This window comes from Myripristis murdjan, chromosome 7, assembly GCF_902150065.1.
Source record: "Myripristis murdjan chromosome 7, fMyrMur1.1, whole genome shotgun sequence".
NCBI classification, from domain to species: domain Eukaryota; kingdom Metazoa; phylum Chordata; class Actinopteri; order Holocentriformes; family Holocentridae; genus Myripristis; species Myripristis murdjan.
Window position 1 is genome coordinate 16,226,967 of NC_043986.1, and position 21,253 is coordinate 16,248,219.

Consider the following 21,253-nt stretch of genomic DNA (forward strand, 5'->3'; position numbering starts at 1 on the left):
ACTGTAAAAACCTATGTGGGACGAGAATGGGGGTAAGAAATAGGGAAACGTCGAGGCAGTTAGTCATGAGTAGCCTAGATGTTTTCCTTTGCAGTATCTATGAGAGAATGGAAGGGTTTGTCATGGACAGGTCCTGAGGTTGTTTAGCTCCATGGGTTCAGATAAAAATTAAATGGTAAACCTTGGAAGAGAGCAGAAAGGTAATTGAATAAATGGAAGCAGACTGCATGATGCCATCAACACAAACCACAGGCAACATGGAAGCATCTGACCTCTACTCCACCCTCTGACATCGGAGTGCAGTGCAGAGAGCTGCATATACCATCCTGCACACACACACACACACACACACACACACACACACACACACACACACACACACATCATAGAAACAGGAATGCATGCACACAAACGATATACAGGCATAAACAAACAGGAATGTACGCACACACATATTTAGGCTATACTTGGACCTCTTAAAAATGTAAAAACCTAAAAGCCTGCCACTCATTCCTCAACAGACATATCAACATATGACATGTGCACCCAGTAAATAGCCAAGGTGGGGTGCTTATCATGCATTCATGGGTGTCCTCTACTCTAGCACAAACTCCATTTGCTATTGAATCCCTTCCATTGCTTCAAATGAAGGTCCTCATTAGAAGCTATGCTCTATCTCCAATGACTTATTACCATCCTTTTGTGCCGCAGTAATGAGATACAGATATACAAACAGCGAGCACATATTTTGCATGTAGAGAGAGAGAGAGAGAAAAACCCAGATAAAAAGAAACAAGGCAAACCCAAATAAAGCATAGGGGGTAATATTAAATACAGCACACAGAACAGTAAGAAGTATGTATTGGAAAAGCCCGGCATCCAAACCACTGCAACATGAGCTACATGATGCCACTGTATTCCACACCAGGAGGAAATTGTGATGGGAATAGAGTATTAAAATATAAATCAGTTGAAACTCATGCTGAGTTGATAGAGGGATTAAGTAGTGACCACTAATTACTGTACCTGCCAGATAACATCAGGATCAAAACAGAAAGGGGGGTTGGTAGTCTGAAAACACAAAGCGAAAATATACACTACTTAGATAACACAGCAAAACAATGTAGAGTTGGGCACACACATGCTCACAGAACAAAGAGCCAACAATGCACATCAGTAATAAATAGTCATGTGTATCAGAAAGGAATAAATGCAGTGAAGGAACAGCACTCTGTCTCAACCATCAGCCAAAAAACTCTCTCTCTATCTCTCTCTCCTTCCATTGCGCACACACACACACACACACACACACACACACACACACACACACACACATACACACACACATTGTGTCTCTTGCTCTTTTTTCCATCATATGTCTGTTCCTTCTGGCTATGTTTGTTTTGCTTTTTCTAATTATTCCAGTCAGATTTAATACAACCTCTCTCATACATTTGCAACGCTGTGGCCATCCCAGGCTTGCACATATGTAGTTTGTTAATGGGCAGACAAATCACAAAGTATGTGTGAAAAATAACTGTGGTTTTGCTGTAAAGCAACCACTTTTGCAGCAAGCATGTGTTGAATGAACACTCAGTGTGTGTGTGTGTGTGTGTGTGTGGGCGTATGTGTGTGTGGGTGTGTCTGTGTGTGAGTGAGTGAGAGAGAGAGAGAGAGAGACAAAGAGAGAGAGAGAGAGAGAAAGAGTGAGAGCGCGCATCCATGCCTACGGGTGCAAACGTGTGTACGCGCATGCACACATGTGGAGTCAACTGCATTTTTCACAGCTCTCACAAACTTCAAAGGGCTGAGATGAGAGTGAAAGCTTCCATATGTGACATTTGAAACAAATTGAATAAGTGCTCAACTCTGCATGGGCCAATAATGGACTTTCCTTGGGCATGGCCCCCATATACACACGAGGCAACAATAAGACAAGGTTTCAGAGTAGATTATGTGAGTGAGTGTGTGAGCGAGTGGGCACCTTAACCAGATCTTCTACTCATGCTCACATTACAACAGAGTGCATAAATAATTGAAAATGTCTTAATATGAGGCTGATATCAAACTCATGCAGATAACACAAAGGCACAATGCAATACAGAATGCAATAATATCAGTAGGACATATAGCTGTCACCACACCTGTTTAAACTCTAAACCCACTGATCTCAAATTAATATTGTGATAAATCGTAAAATACATTAAACTCAGGTGGTGTGATCAGGAATAAGAAATGGTTGCATGGCAAACTATTACTTCAAGTGCGCTCATTAACTCATCAGTTGCACATCCTACCTTCATGTCAATGACAGTCTGCAGAGCCCTGGTCTTGGCCGGATCAGCCTGGAGCTGGTTCCGCCGATGAAGCTCCTGAGGGGGGACCCGGTAAAAATAAGCCTGGCGACTCATCATCTTAGCACCCTCTAACACTCACAGCCTCACGGCCACTTAGAGAGACACACACTGATCAGCCTGATCGGCCCCTGTTTCTGTCGCTCCCTATCTTTTTCTCTACATGGTTCCCAAGTCAAGTTGTCTTTCATTAATGGATGGTGCAATGTTCTCTACGCCATTCCAAAAGATTCCTATTTTGCGAATACAATTTTCCATCCAATCTTTAAGTTGATTTCTGGTCTGCTGCTCTCCTGAGGACTCCTCTCTGTCTCTATCAGCAGCTGTTGATGCCTCTTTTCTGCACTCTCTTTTTCTGTATTTCTGTTTCAGTCATTAGCAGTTTGGACACACACTCAGCTGTAGGTCAGGTCCATCTGTCTCTTCATCGCGCTTTCTGACTATGTCTCTCGATTTCTATCACTTATCTCTCTGTCTCTCTCTCTCTCTTTCTCTCAGATGTCGCTAGCATGCTGAAGCTCTTGCTTAGCAACCCTTTCTGCCAGCACATGCGCCAAGCTTCTTCTATCAATAATTGATGCTAGCACTGACCTACAACTAAGCCTACACAAAAACACACACATTCAAGCTAATGAACACACACACATACCCCCCCACACACACATACACCCACGCACAACAAGCTAAACAAGCTTGTTGAGGAGGGAAACATTAACTGTATTGGGCTGAAACAGTGCGATAAGGGATGAGAGACATTGTTGTAATCAAACAAGCTGGAATGCTGTAAAACTGGATCTACCAATGTGAACATCTAAACTAATCATTGCACTACTATACTATGTTGTCTTTTTCTGCTGTTTAATTTTTGTGTTGTGATTTTACACTGTTTGTGCCGTGACTAGCCCTTGCGTTGGTGCAGTGTGCTGTCTTGTGCACTGGTTGTTTTTGTTTCGTCTCAGTTTTGCTGTTGTTCAGAATATGCTGTGAGGATACAGTAGCAGAGAATAGAAAGGTGGGCTTATATGACCGAAAGTTGCCAGTTGAAATCTTGGGACCAGCTAGGAAAACGGATAGGAAGCACTTTCATCATGCATGACACCTGTTGAGATGCCCTTAAGCGTTAAGTGTTTAACAGCAACAGTGGAAAAATGTAATCCTAAAGGGCAGCTTGCAGGTGTGACTGTTTAATAGGGTTTAGCTGGATAAACAATGTTATAATTAAAACAATCACTGCGCACTTATGTGGTTGCATGGAATTCAATTAGAAAACATTAGCAAACATGAACACACCTACATACAAACAATCACCCCAGTGCCTACTATTCTCTGACTACAAGGCCTAATATCTAGCATGCCTTTGAAAAAGGAACTGGCATCTACCATGTTTGGGCTGGAAGATGAGGGATACCACCTCTTTCACCAATGTGACAGACACAGAGGCCCAGATACAGATGGACAGACAGATGGACTGAGAGATGGGAAGATCATGTGTCTTAAAGACAGTCAAATCGTGCAAGCAAACAGAGAATGTGACAGATAAGCTACAGAATCAGATGGAGGCCACACAGATATGGGATATGGATGAGTATCAAAGGAGTCAGTCAGACAGATGTACAAAAAGAAAAACTCAGTCAGGGAGAAACAAGGACAGTTTAATAGCTTTGTAGACTAAGAGACAGGTCATGGACTGATTGTTGTTGCTCCCATGGCTCCCAGTGAGGTCAACTGAGAGACAGGGGACCAGGGGTTTATCCTGTTGTCAATGTCAGCCAGTGGATGAGGAGGGATTACTCCTGTCAGGCTACAGTATCCCCGCCTGTCTCTTTGTCTGCCTGTGCACACACGAGTATCCAACTGTCCCATATATTAACTCCTTTACCAAAAATGGCTAGAGCACCAATCTCAAAATTGTTGTGTCGCTCGATAGGGAAAATTAAGTCATGCAAGAGAGCATGTCATCAAAGAATGGCTTCTCTGCACCACATGTGTCAGAGCACCGAGCATATGGAATGAATAGGATCAAAAGTAACACTATAGCAATGACTGCCGGCATCCTGAGTGAAGGATACGGTCCAAAGGTTCAACTCTAGCCTGGAGGCGAGGGTTTCATGTACACCAGCAACACACACACACACACACACACACACACACACACACAAGCATGCACACAGTGACCAATCACATTCCCATCCCTTCTCAATCTGTGTCAGAAGAAAAAAGAAATACTTTGTCATAGTTACAGTCAAAAAAAAAGAAAAGTGGAAATGCATCTGCTTAGCCTAAACGGCAGTTTGAAAAGACAAAAGGAAAATCAGAAGGAATCAAAGCCTTGCTGAAAAATGGGGAGGAGAGGAGGAGGGAGAGGAGTAGAAAGTTTGAGGGGTGTAATTTTGTCCTGATAAACTTTTCCGCTCCAACATTCTGGGAGATCAACAGAGCGTGGCGAGTATGTGGTGCCCGGGGTGTGTTGGGGAGAGGGGAGCGCCAGTGAGTGTGTGAGTTTGTGTGTGTGTGTGTGTGTGTGTGTGTGTGTGCTGGGGGGGGCGGTTGCTGGTATTTACAGTGGTCTTTTAATGACAGTTGAGAGGGGCTTCATTAGTGGAGGCTGAAAGCAGCCAATCAAGAACAGAGCTCTAAAAGAGCCCCACCTGGGGAAAGCCTTTCACCAATTAACTTAACCACAACAGATAGCATATATATCAGCCTGGGGAGAGAGAAAGAGAGCAAGTGAGAGAGACAGAAAGAGAGCTAGAGAGAGAGAGAGAGAGAGAGAGAGACAGAGAGAGAGAGAGAGAAATGCAGATGGACAAACAGAAAGGTGGAGGGAGAAGAAGGCAGAGGAGATGTAAATCTTGCAAATTATAGGCTGATGGCTGAGAAAGTGAGGAAAAAAGAAAAAGCAACAAAGTGATAACAAAAGGGATTGAGGGGCTGCTGAGGGGCTTGCTTTACCAACACAAACTTCCATGTCTCCTGCACATGCAGGCCCTGGAAAGTTTTGAAAAGCTACATTTCTGATGTTTCATCGCTGTTTGAAAGAGGGTGTGGGGGAGAGAGAGCGGATCTGCCAAAAACAGCAGCGGGACTTCTAAAGCCAGTCATACTATAGAAAAACAGGGAAGCCATAAGTGCTTTGCCCTGCCCTTCCTCAGAGCCAAACAACCAATGCTGCACACTCACTCTCACACTCATCCAACACTAAAGTGAGATGTCTTCATACACCAGGGCCCCAGAGGACCATATGAAATCTCAAGTATGATATGTATGAAAGTAGATATGCCATCTTTAAGTAAAACTCAAGTGTGTGAGTGTGTGCCATTGGCAACAGGTCAGGGCTGGTCAGGAACAGACCAGTGGTGCGGCTGTTATTACTGCTTCTACAGGGACCAGGCAGCTAGGGAGAGTCGATTAGGCCCAGATTTATGCCTCTCAGTGTGTGTGTGTGTGTGTGTGTGTGTGTGTGTGTGTGTGCGTGTGTGTGCGTGTGTTTATGTAGATGTGTGTGCCATCAGATACTCCTTGGGCTTGCCGGCAGTGGGGCCAGCAAATGAATTTTGGTAGAACACTGCCACTTAGTGGATATTGCTGGTATTGTCATAAAATTGACTAGACTAGACTAGACTAGACTAGACTAGAATAGAATAGAATAGAATAGAATAGAATAGAATAGAATAGAATAGAATAGTATTGCTGCCAGATTAGGACCACACCTGTACAGAAACACATTTTACAACATAGTGAAAAATTTAACAATCATGCTCTGATCCTTCAACAGTGCCAATAATCCAGTGCCAGTCAGATTTTAGATCATTTTTTTATACAGTTTTTCATTTATGAATGAATGTAAGACCTATAAACAATCAACATAGTTTACTATTATTTATGCTGCCTTTCCCCATGTGTGCTGCTTTGCAGCATGCTGTTTGTTATCAGTGTCATCATTTCATGAAAAAAAAAAAAAAAAAATCTGATAGCAACATAAATGCTATTTTTGTAAGGATGTAAAGTCATTCCAGTTTTCAAATGACAATGAAATCATTGTTGCCTTCTAAAAATACTGCTTTATTTACCTTTATTTATACAGCTAATCTTGCTGATACTCTGGGTCTTATTCTCAATTCTCAAGAGAGACCTGTCCTTTACACCTGGTCATAGACACGCAGCATTCAGGAATATGTTGAAAAACTGTAAATGATAAGAAATGATCAATTAAACCAAGTGGAATTAAGTGAGAAAATGAGATAAACTTCCTATAAAAATATTTCAAATTTAAGTTCCAGTGTTTGGAGTTTCCAATCATGTTAAGGTGCTTCATCTTAGGCTAAGAACACACTGGATTATGGGTAATGTGGTAGGAGCATGATCACTGAAATTTGCGTCATGATGTAATATGTGGCTCTGGCTATGCACTGTCCAAATTGGGCAGCTATCGAAAATAGGTAGCGAAAACCACCACCAGCCAAAATTATCTAAGACCTGGTAAAACATTCAAGTCATTCCTCCTTATTCTGACAAATCATGTCATATTCCAGCAAAATGTTGAAGGCTCTATAGTCAGGTGAATGTGCTGTCTGCATATAGGCCCGTGTTCGTGTGTGTTTCCATGTTGAGTCTGCCCAGCTAAGACAGTCTGACAGTTGACTGAGCTGAACAGGAAGCACGACTGAGAGAGCAGCAGTACACACACCATCACCTGACAATATGCATCAGCAGGTGAACGAGTGATGAAGCACCCCTATATTCATACATGCTGCACACCAGCAGCAGCATCCAGACATAAACACAGACAGCTGGCTCGCTACCTTCACATCTGGCCAGGGTCTGTCAGCTCTCTGTGATAGTAGAGAGAGAGAAGGAGGAAAACCTGCAAGCTTTTGCTGTAGAACCTCGCTCTGCTCTCTAAACTGCATCATACAAACCTAAATAAGTGCATACATTTGCACAACCCTCTCCTAAACCTTGCCCGCACAAAGCCCTTCAGTGAGCACTTGGGGAATTTGCCTCTAAGAAAATAAGATAATATAAACACAAACGCCAAGTTGCTAATTTCACTGCATACAAGCGAAGAATAGTCCCCCGTCTGCCCTCAGCCATGTTTGAAGGATAAATAAAAGGCACGGAGAAGAGAAAATGGAGGCATTTATTATCCCAGTCTAAGCCAAACAGGCCGGGTCATTTAAAGGAGAGTAATGGGTGCAGTAATAGAAGGCAGTTGGCCTGGTTTCCTTTGGAGCTAATCAAAAGAACTAAGAGCAGAGCCCCCTAATAGAGGCAATAGCTGCACCACCATCACCAGCCTGCCTCCGCTAACCATGACAAGTGAAAGTGTAAGGCTAAATTACTACTCTGACACACAAACAGGAGTTAGAGGCCTTCACAGGAAGTTGGAGACTTTTTGTGGTTAAATCAGTGCACAGGAATCTTTATTCAGGCAAGCCCATCGCTCCTAGTTCATGTTTGGATGAAACATAGGCCTCTGCTAATTTCAGGCTGAGTGCATAAGCGGCTAAGTGAGAAAAAATGACATTTGAATAATACTATTTTGTAAGTAGTTAAAAATATATACACTGTACATGTATGTATACCATGCTGATGTTTTTGTAACTAGCAACTTCTCCAATAACAATTATGATCCAATATTGAGTAACAATGGCTGATCAATTTTCATAGTCACAATATGATGCACGATGATGCTTAAACAATACTTAAATCTAACAGTTTTGATTTATAGCATTCACAGTTTTTTTATTATTATTATTACCAAATTAAACCTGAACTATGCACTGAATATATAACTCCTCATTATTTGTAAATTTCCTGGTCCTCATTTCAATTATCACAAGTAACTATGGTGTTAAGATTAGTATTATTCTTGGATTATCAAATAATGTTATGTGACTATGAAATTAATTGTTGCTGCTTTAGTTCTCCCTTTTACATTTTCTCTAGACACCATAAAATATAAACCACTAATATGTAAGTGATTTGCTGTCTCCATTTATAATATTACATGATAAGAGTAGTTTGATTTTCCCTGATTGCACTTTCAAGTGACCAACAAATTTAGGTTGATCCATGAAATATTAAATGCTAACCAAAAAAAGCAAACTATTTATAGTATATCTTATCCTCAAATAGTTACTAGGTGACATTCAGTGTTGCCTTCCAGCAATGAAATGGTGACACATTTAACTATTTTAGGAGTATAATTTAATACTGTTACTTAGTCTATGAAATAGTGTGTTAAAGCTGTCAGTTACACAGCCTCTAGGAAATGTAAACTGACCAGATAGGACTGAACAAAGGGTAATTTGCTAAATTTGAGTTGTATCAAATAATACATATCTAAATATCAAATTATTAATTGTCTCATACATCAGTGTGTATGAGCACTCTTCTTTCTCTTTCCCACACGCACACTCACACATGCACGTGCAGACTCATTCACCCCATCTCCACCTCAGAGAAGAGAAGGCCGAGAGTAGAGGGGGAAAAAAAACTAAGAAAAACAATCCACTCTCTTTTCAATCAGGGCGGTCAGAGTGTTTTCCCTCATTAATCATAGATTAATATTCAGACAAACACAGTCTGTTTTTCTACCTTAGAAAAACACTCCTTTCTCCCATCTCTCTCTCACCTCTCAGAACCAGCCACCACCTACTCCTCTATAGCACACATAGTGTGTGTTAAGCTGTCAAGCAGTTAAAAATAGCATGGCTGAGAGTGTGTGTGTGTGTGTGTGTGTGTGTGTGTGTGTGTGTGTGTATGAACAGGTACTCACCTCTTATGCACACCGCATGGCTAAGTTCCACACACACATACACATACACACACTAGTACACACATGCACAGCAATGGCAGAATTCCAGCATGAGTTGAAACACCCATGCTCCCTCTCTGACAACATCACCACAGTGACCAAACACCCCGAATGGGTGGATATCCCATCAGCCACCAGGAGCAGTGAGAGGGAGTGTCCTGGCTAGAAATGCTAAGCTGGCAGGCCCCAGATGTGCATGCACGCTCACATACACACACAACAATCATTCTGACTGGGCACTGCAGATATAGAGGTAGACCAACAACACATAGGCACTAAAACAAGAACATGGTGACACAAACAACAGTACAGACATGCACACACACATACACACACATAGACGGAGAGGTGGAGAAATTAAAGGCTAAGAAGATTTAGGAGTTAAAAATAAACAAGGCATGGGTGAGGAGCAGAGAGCAGCCTATTGCTAGCCCTCCTGGCTGAGGACACAGACACACCTGTGCTACTGCATGTCACTGTCTCCGCTCACTGGATGCTTGGTACTTTAATCTTTAAAAGAATAGAATCATTGGAAGCTTTGGGGTTCAAGTGAGAGAGAAGAAGTAGATATTCACTAAGCTTACCTATTGAGATACACAGAATATATGTTTATTTCCTTATTTTTTTTTTTAAGTGATTCTTTTTTCACACATTACATTTTCTCATTTAAAATTCCTCTGCACAAAAAGCTCACTATATTCCATATACTGCAGAATAAAAAAATGCTACATGCAAACCATACAACTGACATGAGCATATGCGGGTACACTACATTGAAACACATAAATTTAGTGAACACACAACCTCACACACACACACACTCACACACACACACACACACACACACACACACACACACACACACACACACACACTCACACAGTCAAATTGTATAAATGTAAGGCTGACCACAGGCTTAGAGCGCTTCGTATGTTAATCTGGCCCATTGATAAGACCTGCTGAGCTGCTTTCTGCTCTCACACTCTACTTAACACACACACACACACACACACACACACAAACACACACACACACACACACACACACAAACACATACGCACACGCACACACACAGACACACAAATGCATGCCCAGACAAATGTTATTAGTTCATCTCACTGATGGATATGCAAATGCCAACAAATACATGCAGCATGCACCTGAAAGATGGCTAAAATCAGCCCTCACAAATATAGTAATAAAAACACAAATACACACACCTCTCTCATATGCATGTTGTCCAGCTGGGCTTCAGCCTCCTGTGCTGCCATGGTTATGATGCCTGTTCTCTGTCCCCGGCCCCACTGCCCCTGACCCTTGCCCTGAAGCATCTCCAACAGCCTCTGTATGCTCTCATCCCGAGCGCCCAGAGTCTGCTTCTGAGAGTCAATTCTCATCTCCATCTCTTCCATGGTCTTCCTCAGCAGGCACAGCTCCTTCGCCTGGCGCTCATGCTCCGACTGCAACCGGAAGAAGTTCTCCTCTGACGGATCCAGAGGCGGGGGTGAGGAGAAGCCGTCACACCCGGGCACCTGGCAGGGGCTGTGGGGCTGTGCACAGCTGGAGCCTGGGCTGTTCCTAGGCCCGGGCTGGAGCGTGTTGGCCGGGCTGAGTCTCTGTGTGGCTGCAGTGTTGGTGCCATACCCAGGGCTGTGGATGATGATGTCTGCTTGCTGCTGCCTTGGTTTATAGGTGTTGGATGGGCTAGCTCTAGGGCTCTGCCTGGGACCAGGGCTGTGGAGATGACTGGGGCTTTGTCTGGGGCTGTGGCCAGGGCTGTGGCCTCCTCTGTGGTCCTGCTCCGTGTGGTAGTCTCTATAGGAGCTGGAATCCCCATGCTGTTGTTGTTGCTGCAGGTGACTGTTCATCTCCCTGTGAGCCCTCAGCTCTTCCTGGAGCTCCTGCACTGTTAACGGAAGTTGCTACAGAGATTGAGAGAGGGAGAAAGAGAGAGAGAGGGGGAAAGGGGCTATTCAGTCAGAGAACACTCTAACATCCAGACAAAATCAGTCTAAATACTTCTAAAATATGCTTGTGAAAAATCCATTAGTGACAGAAGGAAAGTTTCTTTACTTTGTGATGTAAGCTATTAACAAAGCATTTTATGAAACAAATTTAATGTCCCCAAACATAAGGATGCTCTAAACAGACCTTGTTTTTTCTGATATCCACAGGCTGAAGCAGAGGGTGACATAAGAAAAAACAAAAGGGGAAAAAAAACTCATGAATATAACAAAAATTATGTTATTATACTCCTCAGTTGGGCAACTGTTGGGCAACAATTACACACTTTGGCCATTAGAAGGCGACATTTCTCTTCAAAATACAGGGTGTATATAGGATACTTCAAAATGAAAGTGACTGAAGTTTGTTTGGAGCAGGATGAATGTAAAAGGGCGACAGCCTGGATGCAATGTGATGGTGTTTCAACTGAAAACAATTGTGCAACTCATAAAAATGAAAACAAAATAATAAAAAAAGAAAATGCCATTACATTGAATGAAGGCAATTTGCCTAAAAGCTCTGAGAATATCAAAGCAACATGGTTAAATGACAGAATAAATTATTTTTCAGTGCATCAGTGAATGTGGTCGGATGCATTTTTGCTTTTAGCACATGTTGCCTTGCAAGTAATACAAGATTCAATATGCTAATCTACATTCGCAGCACTCAGCCTTCCTAACTGACAAGTAGAAATTCACTCTGTGCTTGAAACCATGGATACAGAGCATTCTTGACTATTTACTGAGCAGGAGAAGACAGCTTTAAGAAAATCAAACAAAAGGAAATCGAACTAAACACAAACATATACACACATAAGGATCACACGCAGAACACATGTCAAATATTTATGGACACAGAAAATGGAAAGAAAATGACTCATTGGTTCATCTGTGTGAAGATATCTGAGACTCTGATATTCTGACTCTGCTGCTCAGGTCCAGAAGGCGGAGAGCGCCAAGGACACAGAGTTGAGATGTAGGAGTCAGGTGAGGGCGAACAAACATAATCAATGCAACAAGCAAGCTCTGAATATCAAGTCAGAGTGGGTGAACTACTCTCAGCATAAGCACACACACAATTGTGTCTATAGATGCACAATATACATATGTAAAAGTGTTCACGCACGCACACACACGCACGCACGCACACACACACACACACAGGTTCACAAACTCCAGACAAACAGATGGCAAGGGGTAAAATGCTGGTCATTTGCAGCTGAAGGAAAAGGTGACATTCCTTATGCTAATGTGTGTATGGTCTGCTGTCAAATCCATCTCCCCTCTGGCTGTCTCTAAGGGCAACAAACAGGGGAGTGGAAGTGGAGGAGGGGAGAGAGGAGAAAGTGATAACATGAAAACAGAGATAGGGGAAAGACGTGATAAGGGAGAGGGAGGTAAGTGATTGCGGATAAGAGTCAAAATAATGTTTTCTTCTTCAGGCACAGCTCTTACTTGTTAAAAAAAAAATGCACTGCTGACTGAGAGAAACAGATCTTTTCTGCTACATGCTGCAGGCTGCAAACACTACATGGAGTGAAAAGGAGTTGAGAGACAGAAAGGTCTTGTACCAATTTAATGAGTGATCAATACCACCAGCACAGCCCCATTCACTATCGACTAGAGTTGAGTGATCCTGAAATGAGTGGCTATAGATGCATCTGTGTATGTGTTTGGCCCTGCGAGCTCCACTATGCCGTATAAAAACAACTCTCTAGTCAACAATGTACCTAACATTTTTCACAAAGAGGTTTTATTTGATTGAAGGTAACCTTTTATGAGTGCCAACTGATCATTACACATTAAAATGAATTAAATGGCAGCACTGAGTGATCAAATGAGATTCATTTCAGCATCTTGATAAATTGGTTTATCAGCTTTCTTATCAATTCCAACAAAAAGCTCTAAATGCAGGGAATAACTTGTTAACTTGTTATTTTTAATTCACTATATTGACCCAGCTCTGTTCATGTAAATAAAATACAACTCACAAAATACAACTACAGAAAATAAGTTGATGCTATGTGTGCTATGTATACCTACATTTGTACTCTCTTGTGCTAGCCTGGTAATATACATCTACAGTTACGTGAGGGTTGTAAGTTCGTAATGAATAAAGGCATGTGATTTCAGTAGATAAACTCAATGCACTTTCTAAGAGAGGCAAGGAAAAAAACAAAGTGTGAGAGAGTGTGTGGGAGACAGAGAGAGGGAGAGAGAGACAAGTGCACACTTGAAAACAAGCAATACACTAGCTGTATGGTTCTGTGGCCTGAAGGAGAAGAGAGACAAGCACATCCATCTATCACAGAGAGGGTGAAGTCAGGACAAGCCTGCAGATACACAGAGACTGTTAACATTTACTCTCCTGTTCCATTTTAATGTTGTACACACAAAAATCTCGCCATTAGTACTTGAAAGGGGAACGGACATATTGTCTATACACTTTGCTGAAATCCCTCTGGCTGTTTTGTTGGTGGCGGTGGTAGTGATGTGTATGTATTTGTGTGTATTTGTATATGTTTGTGGTGGTGGTGACAGTTAAGGGGAAGATGGGGGGCGGGGGGTTCAAGAAGTAAAAGCTAATGTGGGAAACACTGAATTCTATCACTTAAAGAAAGCACTCTGAAAAACACGTATTAATGGGAGAACAGCACTTAAGAACAGCACTTAAGTACACTCCTGAGGGTATGAGGTTTTTCTGTTTCCCAATCTACTAAAGTAAGAGGAGTGTTCGCTATACATGGCCAATGTGACATTGTGAGATGAGAAATGCTATAAATATAAATGCAGAGGTGGCTCCTTGGCTATATGGGGAGAATCAGATGGAACAACACAAACTTATTTTTTAAGAGGAAAAGAAAGAAACACTAAAAATGAGAGGAAAGAGAGAGAAAGGGAGAGTGTGTCCATGGTACATGTCTTTGCGACAGAGAGGGAGCTTCAACAGAGACGATCCAAGTTACAGTATGAAAGATTCTCCGATTTTTTTCCCTTTTCCAGATTTTCATGTATCTTTACTTCCCAAGAGACAAATGCAGAAATTCAAGGAAATAAAATGCCTCACAGTCAAATGGAGGACCAGAATGACAGACAGCCATAGGGCCAGCAAAGCAGAAAACATAAGGGAGACAGACAAAGACACAACAGATAAAACGATGCAGCCAGACAGATGGAAAGTGACTGAATGAGCCAGGCTACAGCGAGAGGTGGCACACAGCAGACTAGTCACCATCCCTTCAGGAGAAGCTGTGAGCTTTCATAGAATCTGGCTACCACTTAGAATGGCTGCCACTAGGGCACGTTCCCATGGAAACACAGACAGCACGGAGTCTGGCAAAAGTCTTCAAACTACACAGAGGCTCTGATGTGGACACACCCTTAGAGGCAGGAACAAAAGGTGTGATGTGAGACGTGCAGATGAGGCAGGCGAGTGAAGGTGAAAGCATGAATTGGAATGTGTGAGCTGGCAAATCAACAATTTAAGAGTTTCATTTCAAAATGAGACACACACCATTTGAAAAATGTGACACCTGCTCTCTGGCAAACAAACATTAAAACAAATGTAAAGACTGAATGTTATTGAAATCATTTGGTATATTGAGCCTTTCACAAAGAAAATAGTCACACGTACACATATTCATGTGCATGTGTGTTGATGTTTCAAAGAAACATGGAAGAAATATTCTTCAAAAAGGAAACAACATTTTGGAATAATCAACTCTGCCAGCTCTACCCAAAACATGCTGGGATAGGTTCCAGTTCCCCTGTTACCCTAAATAGGGATAAGCAGGTATGAAAAATGGCTAGATGGATGGATGGATAGATGAATGGCTGGATGGATGGATGATCAGTTGGATGGATGGACTCTGGCTGCACTCTCACCTGGCAGTCCTCCTGGTTAGTCCTGTACTGGTCCTTCAGAATCGAGGTCCTCACCCCTTCCTCCCGCCTAACCCCCCTGTCTCTTTTCACATCTGGGCTCCAGAAGTTTACGCTGTTCACACTGGGAGCCATCCGTCCATCTCTCCCTCCATCAATCTCTCTCCTCAGCAGATCATTCTCTCTCTGAAGTTCCCTCAGCTGAGTCTGGAGATCCAGCGTGGTCCCCTCTCCTCGCCCAGCCGAGTCCAGTCCCTCAGCATTTCTCCCAGGCTGGCGTCGAAGGCTGGAACTCCCACCCGCCAGTGGATGGTGGGTCTGGTCTCCATAGGGGTCTGATGGGTGGGGCATCCCAGAGGAGGTAATGTTTGGGCTGCTGCCCATGGCTGTTGAGCGTCCAGTGTAAGAGGAGCGGCTGGTACTTCTGCCCAGTGTCATGGTGCCTTTGGGGTACCCGCCCGAGGGTTCCAAGGCATCCCGGTCAGTGGGGTACATGGTGCCTGAAGTGGCATAGGCAGCACTAAGCGACTGGATGTTCTCCATGGACAAAGTTTTACCCCCTGGGGCTGTGGCTGAACCAGAAGTTGTTCCTTTGACTGTTGCTGCACCAGGTTTCCCCTTTGACCCCGGTCTTGAAGCTGATGCTTGACCTGCAGTCGATTTAGGCGCTGGTGCAGGTACACCCCCTGATACAGAACCTGGCTCAAGGCCTGAACGGGATCCTGGTGCTGAACTAACGGCCTGTTTGCCCTTCCCCTGCTTGGGGGACCGGGAAAAGCGTGAATGAACTGCCCCGCCATCACTGTGCCCAGTACTCTTTGAGGAAGCCAACAGTTTGTTCTGTGAGGGCTTGGCTCTAATATTTAAAGGCATAGCTTATGTGGCAAAAGATGATGTCTGAGAGGAAGGTGATAAGGTTGAGAATATTTTCATATCCCTTTATGGGACCAAAGATGTATTGCAAGGCTCAGGATAAAGGCCACCTTTTGGCCTCTTAATTTTCACCCGTCCATCCCTGCAGTTTGGACTGCAGGACTTTATTAATGGCCATTATTTTTAAAGGATTGTTTAAGGATAGGGTTTGAGTGTTAAGTGCTTTGAGTAAAAAACAGTGGCAGTGACTGTGGGCTGCAGGGCTCCCAGACAGATAGTCCAGAAGTCTGGTGGTTTCAGTTACAGCGCAGGACATCACTGATTCTAGATAGATCAGAGCGGGACACAAATTGAGAGAAAAACAATAAAAAAAAAATTACTGTCAATAAAAATAACACTCCATCAGTATGAAGTACCAGGATGTCTCTTGGGGCATGGTTCAAATAAAACAAGAGCTTACATGGTTTAGTTTTTGTTACATTCTTTAGTGTTGAGCATGTTCAAACATGTTCTTGCACTGAGTAAAGATCACTGAAGAAATAGAACACCAAATATAGTGAGAAACATTTGCTGCTCAACAATATTTTTGCCTGGAGGACATTAATACAGTACTCCACATCCCTCTCTATCCTCTATTAGTGGTTGTGAGTGTGTGAGGACAAGAAAAGGTTGTCTTTTTAACAACAGGCATTCGCTGCTATATGAGAGAGTGAGAGAGACAGACCGCGGGAGAGTTGAGTTTCACCATTTTAGCACCATGGACAGCAGCCTACTTGCTACAGCACTTAAGTTAACTTGATCTTCACATACAGCGTGTTCAGAATTGTGTTACGCCTGTTCAGGTCAAATAGAGTCAGTGAGAAAATTGTAAAGATGGTACAGTGCAGAGGGAATTGGCAGACAGCAGTCTTCATTATCTACCATCCCCTCCCCCGGGGCACCAGCAAAACTCATCTCCAGAGTTTATCAGTGTTGTAGACTTACCTTAGGCTCAACTAAAAATAGAAGATAGTGATACAGAATTGGAATTTGGGCTGAATCACATTTGGAGGAGTATTGCATGTGGGCATGGTGTTGCAATACTTGCATGCATCACCATGCCTAAATTAGGGCAAAATCAGCTCAAAAAAGTCTGCAACATGCTGGGATATAGGATCACCCCTTGCTTTCAAAGTTTGAATAACTTGCTACATTAATACTAGCACAGAAACTGATATTTATACTCAGGGAACTAGAGTAAGCAACGACTACTATGGACCAGACCTTGGGGAATGTCAGCAAAGGGGATGCAAATCCAAATCATAATCCCTCCTCTAATCTAAGAGGATTGGGTGCTGGTAGTCACTACACGAGATACAGCTGAGAGATTGGATAAATCTGCTTGTCAATCATACAATAGCTGTCAATCCCTTATCCATCATTGTGTGAGACAATGAATTTAGCCTTATGTGATAGCAATGGAACGATCGCCACCATGTACATTTGGTTAAATTGGTGTATTTATATCCAGTGTGAATGTAGAATTGCTAAGACACTGACCGAAATCCACTCACAGTCGCGTGTCTCAGTCGCCTCAAAAAATGAAATTGCTAACATGTTAAACAGCTATCGTTGAAGCTTTCTGGGCATATTCATTATTCGTATGAAAATGGTGGTATAATAAGTCAGTAAGACAGTGGGTAGTTTCGATGCGCCAGGCGCAAACTTTATGCAGTGGAGCTTCTAATCAAATCGTACTCACAGACAGCCTAAGCTACTGTGTTTTGACGGACTCACTTACTCACTTACTCGTGTTTTAAATGTTAAATGTGAAAAGTAGAAACAGGAGAACGTCTCACTTCATACCGGTTCTCTGTCGCCCCGCACACCACCAACCCCCCTCCCCACACGAGTTGGCAGCCAGCTGTTGCCGGGGAGTGAAAACTCGAGGCGACACCCTCACTGCAATACCGCAACACGCTGATTTGTCCGACTAACTTAAAAATTTCCCCCCAACACCCGCTCTGTGCTACAGGTTAACATCCCGCCAACCTAGAAAATGCCAGGCGGAGCACAGCAGGCTGTATATTGCTGGAAACACGGGAATAACAGCCGTTGTGCATGTGACTAAGCAGCCTGGACACAGAAGCCCAATAGCCTAACTCTACTACGACCATGGCTGGAAGGATTAGTTTCTTTCTCATATGCACACGGCTACATGAGTTAGTACATTACATAAGTATTAAGCTGCCACACAAAGTGACAGCATACAATTACATTTGTTTTTCAACACTGTTGTCAAATACAGCAACGAGCCCAGGTGTGCGCAAAACACTTGGCTCCTACCTTACCGGATATGCCCGTCTCCATCACCGCGAAGTCCTGCTCGTACCCTGTCCGACCTCGGCGCAGGCTCCATGTTCTCATCCGCTCAGCTCGCTCATGACCTGTCCTGCTATCCGGGCCGCGTGGACGCGCTCCCTCCCAGAGCCTACAAGCTGGCGCGTGCAAAGCGTGCGCGGCGCGACAGGGACAGCCATAATTGGAGGTTTTTTTTTTTCCTACTGGCCTACACACACACACACACACACACACACACACACACACACACACACACACACACACACACACACACAGATAATCTTGTCTCTCTATCTTCCTGAGGACATTATAATGACTTCCATTCATTTTTACAGCCTTCCCCTAATCTTAACCCTAACCAACAAATAACTAACACAAACCTTAACCCTAACCTTAACAGATAAGAGAGAATTTGCCTTTGTGTTTGTGAGGGTCAGCCAAAATGCCGTACCACCCCCCCCACCCGCCATACACACACACACACACACACACACACACAGATACTTGTCTATATGTGGCCTATGTGTTTATTATGTGACTGTTAGAAATACACAGAGGCAATTCTGAGTGTTTCACATTATAATAAAAATGCATTAAAATTAACAGATTATAAGGGGAAATGGAATTAAAAGAGGCAGTTCAGGAAAGGTTTCATTACATGGCAGAATAGACAGTATAGAACATAAAAATTTTATGTTTAGATTTAAAAGAAGTCAGTGTTGGCCTCTCAGATATAATCTGGGAGGTTACTTCAAGTCTGTGCTGTATGATAACAAAATGCTGCTTCACTGTACCTCAGCCAGCAGACCAGTCCCACATGACCTCAGGGTCCTCGAAGGCTTGTAAGACACAGTGGTCAGAGACATACTTAGGCCCAAAACCACTGATAACAATAAATAAATAAGTTCTCAGATTAATTGGTAACCACTGTAGGGATTTTAGCACTGGTGTAATCTGGTCATATGTCTTAATTTTTGTAAGAACTCTAGTCACGACATTTTGCATAAGTTGTAGCCAAAACAAAATGAAAAGCAAGAGGGCCTAGATGGCTCCAGAATTGGCTGGCAAAGTGATAATGTTAATCTATGCATTATTTCGATGAAATTTCCGGCAAAGTTACCCTATTTTGCCACTTTTTAGCATTACTGATCATACAGAGGGCAAAATTATTGTCCAAATACTTTTTTTTTTTTTTTACAAATATTTTTTTACAAATGTATCTGTATTTTATCCCTTGAGAAACAGTGTCCACTAACCCCCTCCTACCAGCCAACCCATCCCACATATAGGGAAAGTTGACACACTTTCTCAGAGCATCTTTTGAGCTTAATAACTATTTTTTCTAGATAAACTACTTCAACAAACCCACTCCTAATTAATTAGCATTAGAAATTAATAACAATTTTTTCTAGATTAACTACTTCAACAAACCCACTGCTAATTAATTAGGTGAGACTTTAAGGTTTTCATGAATGTTGAAATTTATACTCTCAGATTAACCAGATTAACTAAATTCACTCATCAAAAAAAACTTCTAAAATTACAGTCCAAAGACAACTGGCAAACAACTGCTTTTAATGGGAGAGTAGCAGTTTAAAATACTTCTTACACAACAAAACAAGTCTAAATGGTTAAAAGTGGCCAAACAAAGTAAAAGCTAATGTGAGGAGAGAAAAGACGAAAGAGGAGAAAGATTAACCCTACAGTTATACAGATAATACTACATGCTTATTCAAGTGTCGAATTAAGTTTCCTTCCCTCTGAAGCTGCTGACTTGCACAAGATAAACTACACATCAACCAAGAAGAACCATTCCATTCCCATGCATTCCCGCATGACTTAAAGTTGTGTGGAAGAGGATTCATTCCCTTCAGGACATTGAACATTAACATGCAATGAAGCTTTGCCAGGCCTAAACAACAAAGGCCAGTGCAGAGCAAAGACTGCTGCTTGCATGCTTTCCTTCGTCAGTCACCAGACCAGCCCAACTGAACATCTATGTGAACATTTGAAAAGGGAGAAGCAGACATTCTCGGGTCTTGCATAACTCTGTTGTTACCTCTGTAAATATTGCTTGCATGCGCTGTACCTTATCTTTCAATGTAGTCCTGTTTTGCCAAGCAGTTGTAGCCTCTAATGAGGAATAACCTGTATGCTTTATCTGGTCTGTGATGACTGGCAAACAAGCTGCTTCATTTTGCTCCAACAATTCTTGAAAAAACGCAGAGGAGTGAGACTTTTATGTGGTTGCTCACCTGTAACCAAATCAAAACTTGAGAAAAAAAAATCCAGTTTCACTTCTTCTAAAAGCGTCACTGAAGAGAAGTGAAATACTTAAACTGTAGAGCGGGTACTTTATATGCATCACTTCCTTATGAAGCATACAAAATCATATTATACAGGAGGGGATACAATCGAAAACCATACAAAATTAACATAACCAATAGGAATTATTTAGTAAAGCAGTAGAATGTAGAAGTTTAAAATCATATGAACATGCTAATAACTAAGGGAAACAGGACTTAAACTCACATAAAAAAAAAAAAAAAAATACATTGATGAGAACAAAAACAAGTTAGTTTTGCAAACAAAACAGGACAGCAACCCCTGACTTAATCCTCGTGGCAAGCAAAAAAAAAAAAATCTCCACATAAAAACCCAAAGATGGAACAGGCAAAAATGGAAGATTAATGTTACACTTTGTTAAGTACACTCTATCATATAATCCATAAGGAATACTGATACCTTTCAAGTTGAACAGTCATAACAGTCATTAGAGAAAATACTCACTGTTAAATTCTTAGTTCATGTTTTAACCTTGATAATAGCTAAATTAAACAAGTAGATATATTTTTTTTAAGTTCCATGATGAAGGTAATAAAATATATAACAATAAAAAGATCAATCAGGAACTAAAAATATCAACCAAATATTAGTAGAAAAATAATACAGATTTATTAGCAGTAATCAGGGGGTGCTTT

At 42.2% G+C, this 21,253-nt stretch overlaps 1 protein-coding gene across 1 annotated transcript in view; it reads right to left on the reverse strand.

Moving 5' to 3' along the window:
* The window catches only part of LOC115361633 (ERC protein 2-like), a 159,653-nt gene extending 143,671 nt beyond the window's left edge, over positions 1-15,982 (reverse strand). The window contains exons 1-4 of the mRNA XM_030055142.1: positions 15,063-15,982; positions 11,326-11,349; positions 10,395-11,096; positions 1,027-1,071 (exon numbers count right to left, since the gene is read on the reverse strand). Coding sequence (XP_029911002.1) covers positions 1,027-1,071; positions 10,395-11,096; positions 11,326-11,349; positions 15,063-15,932 — 1,641 coding nt within the window. The 5' untranslated portion in view covers positions 15,933-15,982. The remainder of the gene's footprint in view (positions 1-1,026; positions 1,072-10,394; positions 11,097-11,325; positions 11,350-15,062) is intronic.
* Positions 15,983-21,253: the final 5,271 nt, after the last annotated feature.